The sequence below is a fragment of the Vanellus vanellus genome, assembly GCF_965231255.1.
Source record: "Vanellus vanellus genome assembly, chromosome: 5".
Lineage (NCBI taxonomy): Eukaryota > Metazoa > Chordata > Aves > Charadriiformes > Charadriidae > Vanellus > Vanellus vanellus.
Window position 1 is genome coordinate 24,279,772 of NC_138910.1, and position 15,176 is coordinate 24,294,947.

Here is a 15,176-nt window from a genome sequence, read left to right on the forward strand (position 1 = left end):
AGTCATAAATGGCAGTCATCAGAAGTCATCTGGAACCCATAAAAGCTAAAGATGCAGAGCTTCCTGAAATACACTTAGGAGAACCAAATGCTATGGGTCTGACTCAAAACCCCTGGAGTCAATTAGGGATTTCCCAGTGATTTCAGTGGGCCCCAAATCGCCAATGGCAGTAAATACTGAGAATGTAAAACAAACATACCTCTTAGTGATGTGGCTGTTGCTGCTGCCACCTTTCCACTTGTGTGGCTTTTGTCCTTTGTTTCTTCTGGATCCCTTGCCAGCCAGCAGGAAAACAGATGTCACTTGCAATTCTTTTCAGTGTCCCTGTTGGAAATAAAGGGATCAACAGTACTGCACAGGTTTATCTGATCACCCTGGTAACCTCACATGCCATGCTTAACTCCAGAAATACAGAAACTTGTTCTCTGTTCAGAGATGAGCTACACTGACGTCATGGGAAAAACATGATTCTTTGGCTTTTGTTTTATTTGATCTTAGTTCTTTGCAATACACATTTCCTACGTTAACATTTGAGAGTAGTGATTTAGGTCCCCTCCATCATTTGATTAATTAGATCCAAATTGCTGCAGATCTAAAGCATTCATTCATATGTAAAGGCTCAGAAGAAACATCCCTTTATGGCTTTTAACAAGGGGAATAGAAAAATGTATTTTTATAAGAGATGTTCTTGGGTTTTATTTGGCAGATTCAAATAACTTGACAAATACAGACCTCATGTTAGGTCTCTATTATTGTTGTTCATTATATTATTTATTTGTTTGCTTGCTCAGTGATGTAAGAAGCACAGAAATAAAGGCAGCCCTTGCCCTATAGTTTTTAATCTAAGGCCTATTTCTCCAGAGATTAAATGTGTGCATATAATTATACACATGAATAGTCCTATTTAAATTTATGGTATTGCTCTCACGCATAAATATTTGAATCTTCAAAGGAATGGAGGCTAAAATTAATACTTTCTGTGCTTCATGGCAATTTAAACAGGGAGTTTTGTGATTGGCTTCATGAAGGGTTTGTTTGAGTGGCCCAAATGTGAATCCATAAATGTACAGATATGGATTTTGTCAATGTCTCATTTTGTCTCAGTTTCTTGTGATCGTTTTCTGCTTCCCCCTACCAACACCTGCAGCTTTCCTTTCTCTACCCTCCAGACCCCTATACACCTTCTCCCCTACAGGGGGGATCAGCAGATCGTGTTAAACTCTCGGTGTGTGCACTAGTCGGAAAAGGGCACGAGGTAGCTAAAGATCAAGATGGTATTGCTGTGTTGCTTTATCTCATGCTTAAGGAAAGCTAAGAGCACGTTCTCTTGTAACCACTGTGGCCAGGAGATGGGTAATAATTTGTAAACTGTACTAATTGGCTCACACATTTCAGCTCTTCACCTGATAAGTTTTCCCTTATTCAGAAGTCCTGAAAAATGTGATCAAGTAGCTGCAGTCATACAGCTCCATGCAACATGTATGTACTTTAGTCACATTCATTCTTCAAAGATACCATAATGTGTTAAGAAGGTAATTAAACACTCTGCTTACTCTCTGCTGTTTTACAGGGAGAGCTACTTCTTTCTTTCCAAGTGCTTTCTCAGCACCCCTTACTGAGAGATCCGAGATTGTAAAGACTTACAAAACATTTCTTGGACTTCAGCCAAGTTGTGACTATTATCCTAAGATACAATCCCTTATAGAATCTTTTTTTTTTTTTTTTTTTCTGACAGGAAGTTGTTGCAGGAGCACCGTATCTCCTATTAACTAATTGATGTTACATTTCTCTGCCTTTGAAGCATGGCTTGCCTTTCGATAGCAAACTCAGCCCAAGCCCTGTGGTTCCATTTGTTGCATTTCATCTCATCGCTACCGCAGTCAGAGTTCACTGCAGTAGATTTGAAAGGCTGTAACTTTGGGGGGGACTCTTTGCTGGGCATGTCTTTTGGGAAGTGAAGTTACTGAACAAAATTGGTCCTGTTTTGCCTCAAACCAGGAGAGATGGTTTTCCTCAGTAGGAGTGACTGCCTTGCTTTCTTGAGTCCTGGCTTGCTGTTCTGGGGGTTGTGTTACTGATCGTCTCTTTAAGCACCACCTTGTGGTTGAACTAATTTCAGACGGGTAAAGGTGTCCTCGAATATTGCACAGTGACACATAGTGAGGCTAAAAGGTACTTCAGGAAAGCATCCAGTCCATCCCAGAGCCACATGCACACTTCGCTATAGCTGTGTCACTCCTGACGGATACCTTACACATCCTCCCAAGCCCCCGAAAATGGAGGAACCACACCTCCCTGGCAATCTCTGCCAGTATTCACTGTTTGCGCTGTTAGAAAAGCTTCACCGGTGTCTAACCCGAATCTTTCTTACAGCAATTTAAACTCTTTATTTCCTGATCTCTGCACGATGGACCAGATCACTTCTTTCTTCTTTTCAAAGGCCTTTTAAATCTGAAGACTTTTATCACACTTCTGCTAAGATGTGCATTTTCCTTAGCTGAACAACTTTGATTATTTATGGTGTGCTTTCTGATTATTCTTGTTGCTCTCCTCTAAATTCTGTCCAGTTGGTTTAGATGCTTTTGAAGTAAAGTGGGCAAATGAGACACAGTGCTTTAGGTTAGGTCTTATCTAGGCTGACTAAAGCAGAACTGCATTATGTGTATAATCTGTTACTACATCCCAGTACGGTATTTGTTGTTTTCACACAAGTATGGCACTGCTTACTCAGTTCTGTTTAATATCTGTTATAAACCTTGTTTCTTTTTCTGTGGAGCTGCGCTAAGACATGTTCCCTACCGCGTCTTTATCTCGCTGATTCTGCCTGCTTCAGAAAAGTAGTCAGCACTGTCTGTGTTGCATAACAGCATCATATTTTTTTCAGACCAATGTCAAAACTGTGTCAAATTGTAAACTTCTTCTCCACTGTATGTGCAGTCCTTCCCATCCTGAAGTTTTGTGCAGAATCAATCAGTGTACGTTTCTACTTTATCCCATCTTAATATTTAATACTATCAGATGTGATATATTCTTGAGAACACTGCTCAGAACAGACCTCTGGTATGACTGCCAGTTTGACTTTGCTTCACTGGTAATTGCTTTCAAAATATACTTTTCCAACTGGCTTCGCACCTATTTTGTGATAATTTAATCTGCCCTTTGCAGAAGAGAGTATCTTATGAGAGAGTGCCGAAGTGTTTCTTCCCTAATCTATCAGTGTTGCTACCCGGTCATGGAAAGAAGTTGGTTCAGTGTGGCGTGATTTGTTCTTGATTAATATACATCACATGTGACTCATCTCCCTGTTCTTTTCCAGATGCTTACAAATGGACATTTTCTAGGAAGACAAGTTAAGCTGACAAGTCTATATTCTTTCAGCTCCTCCTTTTCCCATATTTCTGTCTTCTGCTGCCTTCCTTAGTCCCCAAGACTTGTCAGAGGTGGCTGCTGATGGTTCCGAGATGGCTGCAGCCCTCTTTAAATTTCTTCGAGCTCTTCAAGTTTCCTGCATGAAATCCTACAAACCCAGCCAATCTGAAAATAGCTAATTTACGTAATATTTTCTCATCCATTCTCTTGTTTTTTCAGGCTGAGATTTTACTCCCGTCACTCTTCTACTTAAGATATTAGCCATTTCTCTGCCACTGATCTTTCTGATGAACACTGATATAAAAAATAGATCAGCTGCTTCTGGCCTTCTTATCTGTCAATAGATTTGCCTCTGTTGAATAGTAGATCAACACTTTTATTTTCTTTGTTTTACTACAGCGGTATTTCTGGAATATTTTTTGTACTTCTTGACGTTTCTTTGTAGATCTGTCTCATTTTATACCTTTGCTTTTCTAATTCTGTCATTTGTTATTCAATTTATTTTTTATACTTGCCTTTTGTAAACCCCTACTTTCTCCTTTCTGTGCATTTCCTTCTTGTATTTCAGTGAAGAGCTTTCTTTAGCTAAGTTGAGTCTTTACTACATCTTCTAGCTCTGTGCTAGTATATATTGTATGTGTGGTTAGTATTGTTTCTTTAAGTAACTACCAGTTCTCTTTAACTCTTTTTACCTTATGCTTGCTCCACCATGACCTGCTCCAGGAATTTAGCTATCAGTATTCTGGTTTTGTGGAAATTTTTCTTCCTAGTCCATTGTTTCTGGTTTGATGTTCTTACTTCCTTCTGTAAAGTTCTGACACTGGATCATTTCATGATCACCTTCACCCAAGTTACCTTCTGCCTTTGCAGCTGATCCTTCTGTATTGGTCAGGATCGAATGTAGGTGGACAAGCCTTCCTGCTGCTTTCTGCAGATTCTTGTGCTGTGCCTTAGCTTTCACCTTGGGTTTTTCTGTACTTTTGGGTTGAATCAAATTTCTTCTAAATGCTCTCTTTTATTCTGTCTTGATTCGGATGGGAGATTTATTGACAGATCTTCATCCATATTCAGTTTTTTCACCTATTAGTTTTATGCATTTTTGTTGGAGCTTAATGGAAACTCTAAAGAACAAAAATGTGTATTCATTTTCACTAGTCTATTGCTGTAAAAGTCTCTTATATTTTTTGTCTTACACATTTTATCTCTCCTTTGAAGTATATTCCTAACTAGAATTAAAAACTGGAAGCTAGGTTGAGTATATTGTGCTGTATTGATTTAAAAAAATAATAATCTTTTAAGAATATAGAATGTAAAAATAATATTCATAATTACTTCAGTGCCAATTTAGCCAACCATTTAAGTATATGTTTACCTTCAGTCTCATTGAACTTGGTGAGGACTCGAAATCCTTTTAAAAGAAATGGAAGCAAAAATTATTAATAATCAGAGTGATATATCTGACTTCATTGTTTATTTATATACCTGTTTGAAACTGTTATTCAGTGGTTTTGTTTGCATTAGAGTCATCTTTCAAAAGATTCTTGCTATTCTTGGCATGCTGTACCTACAAATGTAGACTGTCTAAAGCATGTTCCACTCAGTTCCAGAAACCCAGAAAGATTGAGGGATGTTCTACTGCCCTCCTGGTGGGACAGAAACGTTTATGACTTAAATGAGTCTTTGAAAAATCGTTGACTTATTCATGAGAAATATCATCAATCACAATTTAATTGTACTGGTTTGCCTTTTCGGAGACTGCTTGTAAGGTGTGAGTAGAAATGAAAAGCCATTTGCATCGTTTGCCATATACAGGCCTCTCCATTAAGATTATCTTATCTTTATTGGTTTCTGTCATGTGCTTCCCTCATTTCCACCTTCCCGGCTGACCTATAGTCTCCTGGTGCATTTGTAGCTCCTAGCACTATTTAATTACGACAAGGACTTTGTCACATCATTAAAATCCTGTGGGAGCTAACGAACGGATGCCCATCTTAAGAAAACCGATACCCGGTAACGCAGCAGTACATGGCATGTGTTTCACCGTACTTCCGACCCAACTGTCCTGCCTTTGCTGTACAGGTGTAAGGGAGCCGTGGCTGCTATGGGCCGAGGTGCAAGATCTTGCCCTTGTGGGAGACCTCTGTGTTCAGTATGATCTCCCCTGTCGGCAAGCCCAGAATGCCAGCCAAATTCAGCCCTCATGTCATGTCTCCTTACATTTCACAATAGAAGTAAATTTGGTCCATGCTGTTAACTACCAGTCCCAACAAAGCCAAATGTCTTCCTGTCATTCTGAGGCGGCTGCTGAAGTTCGGTTTTGTTCTCCTTTGTCTCGATTTCTACTGTCCTTTCACCCTCTGCTTTCCTTTTTCCTCTGTGTTGTGCCATGTGCTTCCTGTCTCCCCTCTCCTTTCCCCTGTTCGGTACGTGCCTGTTTTCCCATTTCTCTCATCCCCTCCTCTGCTTCTCTCTTGTAGAGCCCTGATAGTCTTCCCTTTGCAGAACCAAGTCACCTGCTCTACTCTTTTCTTTTTCCTTCACCAGCCCCTTTGTGAAAGTCCTTACCCAGGTCTCCGCGAGTGGCCTGCATGCTCTTGCATTTCAAAGAGTGGCTATAAAAGGGTTGCCAGCCAAGCCGATGGTAGTTTAGAAAAGACAGATAGTGGGAGCAGAGCTTTTTCTTCATTCCTTTTTGTTGTGCTATGCTGTAAGGGAGAAAAGAGCTGAATAGAAAAAGGTGCTGAAGGAGGAGAAAGTTTCTGTGGTGGGACACGAGGGCTGAATGTCAGAGGCAGCTGCGTGCGGAGGAATGCGGTTGTGCCCACTGCGGGTTGAAAGCAGCAAGCAGAAGAGCTAGCTATGTCCGTGTAGCCTCAGGTCTGGTGTGGTGTTTGGGCATTGCACACTTCAGTAGTACTTTGGAAAGCTTAACATGCATTTGTTATTCATCTTCACGCGTCATGTCACTGGTTTAATTTGCTGAGCGTTAAGAGCCAAGTTTGTCTTTATGATGTCTTCAGAGACCTATTTCTACTCGCATCCCTTGGGCAGAGCTTGGACTTACACATCATTCTTTGTTTTTACAGATTCTTCGTTCATTTCTTTTTATTTAGCCTTTATTTTATTTTACTGCTCAACCTTTAAAAATGTATTTAATTTCATTTTATTTTTCAGACACCTCTTATTGAACCTCACATCTCACATCGTCCTACTAAAACCATTACACAGGTAATAGGAAATAGGTGTGTTGTAGACGTAGGCCACTAGACAAGTGAAAATAACTCCTATATCCAACAGAGTAATGTGTATAAGCTGAAGTGATGCTTTCTGTTAGATGTGATAAGTATGTGAGACTTAAAATCCCAAGTATATACTACATTGCTCTGCGAAAGTAAGCATCTGTGCAAGGACTTTTAATTTAGGGAAAAGAGAACTTGTGTTTTGTTTTGCAGAAGGCAGTACAGAGATTGCGGACAGTTTAAAATCTGTGTGTCTTGGTCCCTTTTTTTCTCCATGATCACCAAGGTTCCTTCAGAAAAGATCCTCAGAGCTGGAAAGATTTTGCGGAATACAATTCTGTCCCGAGCCCCTCACATGATAAGAGATCGTAAATACCATCTGAAGACTTACAGGTGTGTGAGCTGATTGTATAGAGGTCTCTGAATTTTTATGCCTGCCATCCTCTGATTTGTGATTTATGCCTTACCATACTTGCAGGTCTCAAAAGGTCTGAAATTATTCTGTGATGCTATTTGAGTCTGGATGTTATGCAGTCTTTAATGGGCCTGGTAAATCTTTTCTGAAGTAATTTGGCTGGAAATTGAGTCCATGATTGTGAACAGAGCATTCACATACAAAAACTCTTCCAAAGTTAATAGCATAGTTAGCTGGAATATTCTATGCAATATCAAGTTAAAATGTAGATTCTCTTCTCTTCGTATATCAGTAAGGGATAATAGGAAAGTTCACTAATATATTATGTTACTGTACTGATTGCTACAGCAGAGTTGCTCAGTGTGGAGTTGTGAAAATTCACCTGGTAAGAAACATTCCTTATGTAGATTTTCTGCTATATTTAAAATCTTTTTTTTTTCACTATATTGCCAGGCTTTCTTATCTTCCTGCTGGTGGCAGCACTGTCTTGCCGAAGTGGGATAACAATGGCACTTATAGACTAGGAATCTGAGTTCAAGGCTTAAGAAACAATCAATCTGTTTTAGTGTCCAATGTTTAAATCAAATACCTTATGCATTATTCAGAGTATATTTAAATAAACATTGGTTTAAAATATCCGAGTATGTCTTTTTCTAAATAGTAAATCAATATGTTGCTGATCCGCTTTTGAGAAAAGTGCATTGATTTTCCATATTTCAGTCCAAAAAGTATTTAGTATGATGCAAGGTATTTGGATCCTGTGAGTTGATCTGAGAATATATCATCATATGACATTGCTCATTGTTCTAGAAAAACAAAAGAGCATGTATGATAAATGAAGACCAATGCAGGTCCAAACAACTGCACTATTTTATCTTACACATAACTGGGAAAAACTCTTAGTGTTGTATCTTTGGGGTTTTTAAGTAGGGAATGCCAAAATTTAGATTGGATCCAGGTGAGGGAAAGTTTTTTCATGAAAATGAGATTATAACTGGAAGAGCATTATTTAAGCTAAGTTTCAGCAATTTCAGAATTATCTATTTCCTTGGTCTCTGAAAGTGATGCATGAAGTGTGGAGCCATGAGAACCTGTTGAGAAGGACTAGCCAGCTTCCTCTCTGTTCTGTGTGTGATCAGTTACAGATTTTTAAGTTTTTGATCACATTACTTACTTGCTTCTGTTCTGCTGAGCTAGGGAGTGTTATGACAAAGAATTTTTCTTAGTGATCATGTGGCTTCCGCCCCCCACCTTCTTTGGGTGTTCTCCAGAACTTGAGGCCTGCTGTTGTCTGCCTCTGGGTCAGTCAGGATCTGCGAGGTGACATGACAGAGCCTCAGAAACACTGTAGACCTACCATGTCCACAAATACAGTGTGGCCGGAGTTGGGTTACAAATGGGGGAACACTCTCATAACACTTACTCTTCCTGTGGAGGCTGTTCTTGTTGGCAAAGCTTTTACAGTGTTAGATGATTGTTTTCATGCAGGAATCTGAAAAGCGTGAGGCTTTTGCTATCCAGTGGTATATAGAGAAAGTTTCCTTTGAAATCTGGGTTGAAGGTTGTTGCACTGGTGCAATAGGTTTTGTACCAGGTGGCACAGGCTCGCTCTGATCCTCTGAACTTTGCATTTCTCAAAACACTTGTTGTTGTGCTGAGGTGATCTTCTCAAAACTGAACAACTTCACTGGTATTTCAAGCACATAGGCGTAGATGGTGACATTGTGTTTTCTGTAGGGAGATTTGAGTAAGGTTATACAGAGTTTCAGATACCACTGTTCTTGGCAGACAGTGTGTGATCTCTCTCTCTCGGCTGGCTCCCTTTTCATTTCTGTCTATTTATTTGTCCTTAAGGCAATGCTGTGTGGGGACAGAACTAGTTGACTGGATGATGCAGCAAAGTACTTGTGTCCATTCACGAACCCAGGCTGTTGGCATGTGGCAAGTATTGCTGGAAGAAGGTGTTCTTAATCATGGTAAGATAAAGAAAATCAGCATCTTGACTAAAACATGGGCAATGTGTGACATCAGTGCCTCTGTAGATCTCTTTCATGAGAAGGAAAGGGATCATGAGCCCAAAAGAAATGCTGCAGAGCAGCCTGTTCATTCATAAGTGCAAGTGCAACACACAGACAGTATTATATGAATCTTGCTACCAATATACCTTTTTAACTTATGAGAATATAGAAAAGTAAATGAACAATTTATAATGATAACTCTAATTATAAGAGTACACTGGCTTGTGCTTATACTGCGGGAGCTGGATAGCACTCAGGCTAAAGCCAAGAGATGCATTACCGTACACAAAACTGATCTTCATCAAAGATTTGCAGCATTCGGAAGTGAACATGAGCATTTGTGTTTGCTCAGATCCATAATTTTGGAATGTTTTTCAGTGGTTTTGGAATGGTTCCCAAATTTAGAACTCCAAATATTCCAATGCAGAGATCTGGGATTTTATGTTAGTTTTCTGACTGTATTTTACATTGACTTTCAGTTTCCATTTGGGAGGATTTACTTGCTAACAGCCCTCAAAGGGTAGCTTTCCAAAGCAGTTTTATTAAGTTCAGAAGAGCAGCTCTATTACAGTACACTTCCATTTATCATCTGTTGTACTTCCCATATCCCAGGGAAAAATTGCCACACTAAGAAGATTGTTTCTACCACTTCCTTACCCTAAGGGCTCTAGCTTTAATTCCTGCCTAATATTCCCTTGAACTCCCAGGGGCAAGCTGTTACAAGGTGCATCACAGTAACCAACTCAACACATCACTCTGACTTGCTTGGAAGACCAAGGGTTTGTCCTTCACTATATCATAGCCTGCCTTTAGAAGTCTTCTCTTGGTAGTCTTTCCATTAGTTCCCCTGGGATTGTATCTTGATGATGTACATTTCTGGTACATCAGAAAGAATTTAGATGCTTCTGTTACCTTTTAGCCCTGTCTGAAACCTGTAGGGCAAGGTGTCCATGCTAGAGAACACCTCTTCAAAATTCATGATGTAACCGTTTCCCCGGGGGGGAATTGTTTGCTTAAATGAAATGGTTTGAAACAATAAGAACAAACCCAGATCTAATAAGAAAGAAACCACACACATACACGCGCGCGCGCACACACACACGCGCACACACATGCATGTATGTATACACACCCACACCACACATAAAGAGAAGCCTTTTGGAAAGTATTTGTACTACACAATTTAAAAGTGTACCCATCAAGCTACATAATTTGGACATATGTGAGAAATAAAGGTGTTTCATACTCTTGTAGTTTCTCTGTAGCTTTCTTTCCCTTCCTAACTAATATATCTGTGACATATATGATGCTACACAGACTTCTACAAGGTTAACTTTAATGAGAGCTTTATGTTATGTTGTTTTCAGTGGATCAGGAACACCACTTTCAAGACAAATACTTATTTTATCGATTTTTGGATGATGAGCGTGAAGATGCCCCTTTGCCAACTGAGGAAGAGAAAAAAGAATGTGATGAGGAGCTACAGGACACCATGCTGCTTCTGTCTCAGATTGGGCCAGATGCTCATATGAGGATGATTCTCAGAAAACCGTAAGCAGATTAATGAGTTAATGTTATACATGGGCCTTCCTTGTGACATGGAAACAAGAGAAATCTACATTTTCTATCAGGCATCCTTTGGCCAGTTATTTCACTTTGGTGCTAGTTTGTTCAACCTCTAAAGTTTTAAAGTCCATATTTAGTCATTTCCAGGCCTTATTAATGCTTATATGTTGAACTGTGGGTTGAGAATAACCATCAAAGGCCATGAATGCCATCGTACTCACCTTGAGGAAAATGCTGCATTATAAGTTTTTATTTCATTTCTGAGTCTTCCCAAAAGTGAGTTGCAGGTAATAGAAGAGTCCTGCTCCATTAACACTTTCTGTGTAGATGAGCCATTCAATTAACTATGCTGCTTTCAGTTATTGTGAATGAGTAGAGTGGTAGGATGGCAGCACAGCAGGTACCTTTCAATTACAGTTGTCAGTGGCAGCCATTAATTAGATTAATCCTTGGTAGAACTTTATTGAGTTAAGATAGGCTGGACTTGGCCTGTTGTAGTTTGCTAGCAAGGTACGAAATGTGGCTCTATAACAATTCTTATTGTTATAAAATCAATACATTGAAAAATAAAATGCTTTCTGTACCTAGGCCATGGAGAATGTCTGCCTAACCTTTTCTTAGCTATCAGATTGTGTCCTCTCTCTCGTCGGTTGGCTAACCGTCCTTTCAGCAGTACATTCTGGTCACACTGAAAACTGTGCTAAAGGCCTTTTTTACAGGCAACTTCATAGTGACTTCAAGCAACCCGTATAAACTGTGTTTGACCCTCCATCAAAGGCAACCTCTTCATTATGCAGGTAGTGTTTAGGAGCCGCTGAAGACATATTTTACTGCTAATTAAGCGCACTGAGAGTAATGAATTACTTAAGGTCCTCTTCACTACAGATTTACTTGTAAAACAGTCAGTTCAAGAAAGATAAGTAAACAAAGCTGGATCCTGCTCCTTTGAAGCCATTGGGAAAGTTTGTCTTTGCTATGGGATAGGATTGGGCCTTGCCTACAGTGTGAGAACATTTTTTATACTAAAAATGTTTTGAATCCACTTAACACAAGTGCTTGTTCCTATTCTGTTTCCATCTGTATCCTTTCCCCGCTCCATTCTTGGCCCTCTGTTGTCTGTTTAGATTGTAAGCTCATTTAGATGACACTTTTCCAAAACCTTGCTAAAAGCACTGAATTTCAAAAAGTGCCATCAGATATTTGCGCTTATAAAAATAGGTAGCACCTCCCTGCAGCAATAGTTTTAAAAGTATAAATTCTCTTTCCTCTGTTTATTAAAGGTCTAGCCAAACACAACCAAAGGACCGCTCACTCCCTGTCACAGAAAATACATAGACAAACTAGACTGGGAGCACGGTGCTTCTATAAACCCTTATGCTGTCAGGGAAGTGAGGTGTTTTCTCCTCACAGAGATGTCCTGCGCATTCTCCGCTGAGGAGCTGAAGAGGGCTTCTTGCACCTATGAGCAGATGCCAATCATTAGTAGCCCATGACCAGTGCTGTGCGTGCTGTGGCCCTGCACCTCTGCACTGTCTCCTTTGCCTCAGGGTGACTGAGCAGGTTGGCTCTTAGAGAATTGCCCCTTTAGGTTATTATGGTTTTTGGCTGCCTACTACATTTGCTTTCCATCTTGACCTTCAGAGCAGCCACTGTAAGTTTACCCTGGCAGGGTCAATGTTGATTATCACCCACACTCCTTGCAGAGAGCTGAAGGGCTGGAATGATGCTGTGGAAAGTACTGCTTTCCCTTCTGTGTCGTCACTTGCACAGCATCATCTGAAAGAATATTCATAGGAGATTTTTCATGCAATATAGTGAGGGGAAAGAGGTTTTCTCAAGACTGGCAGCCATCTGACATCTCTCCCTATCCCTGTCCCTGAAGGTGCTTATTTTTGCTGCCCTTTGCTCATGGAAGCAAGCTTGTACTGCCAGGCACCATATTAACTACTGTTCTAGTGTTCAGTTTACATAGGTTATGATTTTGCTAGTTGAAAGTCCACCCTGGGCTGAGCTGCATCAAAGCTGTTAAAATCTCCATGAATCCTCAGAGTCCTGCTAGTTTTGACTAGGCACTGTTACAGCTGCCAAAAGTTCAGGGAATCGTCAGGGCTTCAGAGACTCTGGCTCTAACTGACCCAAGCAAGACCCACAATTTTCAAACTAACACAGCTGCATTTTATAATAGTAACCATTTCCGGAGAGGTTGCAGAACTCAGATAATTACCCTGAAAGAAATAAGACAATATTCTTTGATGAGAAGATTACTTTGAGAATTTGATTGTATAATGAAGCTGTTGCTTTGAAAGGTACTTTCTATTGTTCAAAATCTGAAAATCTCTAGCGAAAAGTGTCACTTGTTTTGACAGTCGACTTAAAAAATTCTCTGTTTATTACATTAACTGCAGCATTTTAACTGTCAAACTGTGAAAGAATGTTCTATAGTTTAAAAAACAGAATAGAGCTCAGGGAAATTTTTGGCAGGCTCTTGTTGCTATTGGGTGGGGTTTTTTTCTTTGGAAACACATACACTGAATGTGAAAATAGCTTTTTGTGAAGTAGCAAACATAGCTCTCTGCTCCTTATAATGCCTGGAGCACAGGTGCAGACCTTGAGCAGGTCCCTGGAAAAAATATTGTAGAACTAACACAACTCTTCGTCACAAATGTTTCAGTCCTTCAGTGTGAAAATACATCCTGAAAACATTTTTCCTGTTATTTTTATTTGTTTTTAATGGTGTTCAGATATAGCTAACTTGATGGTAAACTCTAATTAAATAGGATGCTGTAATACAAAGCTAAACACCACAATAACAGAAGTCTCTAAAGGGAGAATGATATTAATCAGACAACAGTATTTAACTCATGATGTTGTGGATTATATTTTTTTTAATACTCTAGGCTACAGTAAGTTAGCAGTATGACTGAAACAAAAAAATTGTGTTACATATTCATGGTGACTTCACTCAGCAAATTTTTTTCTCAGTACAAAGAGTATTTGATTCCACATGTGATCAGTAATCAAATTTTAGTGTCACTTATATAAGTAAGCTTGACAGGATGCTAAGGAGAGGAAGTGAAAACAAATCTAAACATGGTAAACAGCACAAAAAAAATATATATTATAAAATATAAACAAATATAATCCTAGAATTACAATTTAATTATCGCTAAGAATCTATAGCTTCTTGAAGGTCTTGTAAAAATTGAGCAAGATATATTTATTCTCTGGTTCTTAAAATTTTTTATTTAGATATTTCACCCAGCTCCTAGTAGTAAGAACCATATTGGATTTCTCCATAAAGCCTGTATTAAGTTCCGTAGTCTTTGGTGGAGTTTCCGGCCAATGATATTTAATAAACTAAGTGTTATTTCTGGGGCAAGAAGTACAGATTATCTTTCCACATATCAGTTCACTGACATTTATGGGTATTATATGTGGTAAATGGTATGTATGAAGTTAATCAAGGAGCACCGATTCAAGTACAAAGATTACATAATTAGCTTGTATGCTAGAGTAAATGAACATGCATTCACTTTCACGCTCAGACACAAGTAGTAGGTAAAATTATTAATCTCCTATATATTCTTTATGGTACTTGAAGACAAAATTTGTTCTCTGGAAATGTATGTTTATTTGACATATAATCACTATGTTATGGTGTCTCTGATCTTTTCCTTTGTTCTTATTATCTGAGAATTTTCTGGTTAGCTGTACATATATGGTTTATCAGTGGCAAAGTACTATGTTACTGTCAACACCTTAGTCACAGAGAAGCTCAGTGTCTCTGACCTTGATAAATTCTCCAAACACTGAACAGTTTTTATTGATCACTTAATATGACCTGAGTTCTCCTGTCCATTAATGTGTAGCCCTGTTCTGTACCTATTCCATTTATTATCCTGTCTATAACCAGCTATTGCTGTTAGAATGTGTCCCCTGCAGAAACTAGGTCTTTACACAGCAGGATCCTACAAATCAACATCAGTGGGTCACCACACAGGTTTTACAGAAGCAGTGATGCCTAATATCTCTCCACGTGACATCTGCAGGAGCAGAAGTAAAGACTGGGTACATCCACTATAGATTGTCAGTCCTCCCAAAGTGCTAACACGGGAGGCGAATGGACATACTGAAAAGAGAGTGTACCCTTTTGTCTCGATACAGAGATGAGATACTAAGACATCATCCTTTTATATTTTTATTTCATGTAGAAATTTTTTAATCTGTTATGCTGTGTTTTCCGTTTTCCAAGACATGCTGGTTTTGCAAGCATGTAATAAAATGAAATTTATTGCTTCCTATGGGAAGTGTTATTTGTTAAAACCATTAACCTGTGTTTCTTAAATCTCTAGTGAAAGGTAGCTAGTACTGACTTAGCTTTATTCTGTACTTAATTAAGCTGCTACTCCTCCACATAAATCACTAGGAGTGGCAGCCTACAATTTCAAGCCAGATTCAGTAACAGTAAAGAGTATTTTGAGTCACTAGAGGGCATAGCAGTACCAAACCAGTTTCTATTTCTCCCTTAACAGTTTATTCCATTCTGTATGAGAAAAGAATAATTTCATC

General features: G+C 39.1%; 1 protein-coding gene across 4 annotated transcripts in view; it reads left to right on the forward strand.

The window, feature by feature from the left end:
- The window catches only part of RAPGEF4 (Rap guanine nucleotide exchange factor 4), a gene marked incomplete at both ends in the record, with an annotated part of 155,879 nt that overhangs the window by 93,685 nt on the left and 47,018 nt on the right, over nt 1-15,176 (forward strand). For 3 of the 4 annotated variants that reach the window (XM_082483726.1, XM_082483724.1, XM_082483727.1), the window contains 4 exons: nt 6,544-6,597; nt 6,895-7,001; nt 8,878-8,999; nt 10,409-10,592. In XM_082483726.1, the coding sequence (XP_082339852.1) occupies nt 6,544-6,597; nt 6,895-7,001; nt 8,878-8,999; nt 10,409-10,592 (467 nt within the window). The remainder of the gene's footprint in view (nt 1-6,543; nt 6,598-6,894; nt 7,002-8,877; nt 9,000-10,408; nt 10,593-15,176) is intronic. The other variant, XM_082483725.1, reaches the window with a different exon arrangement.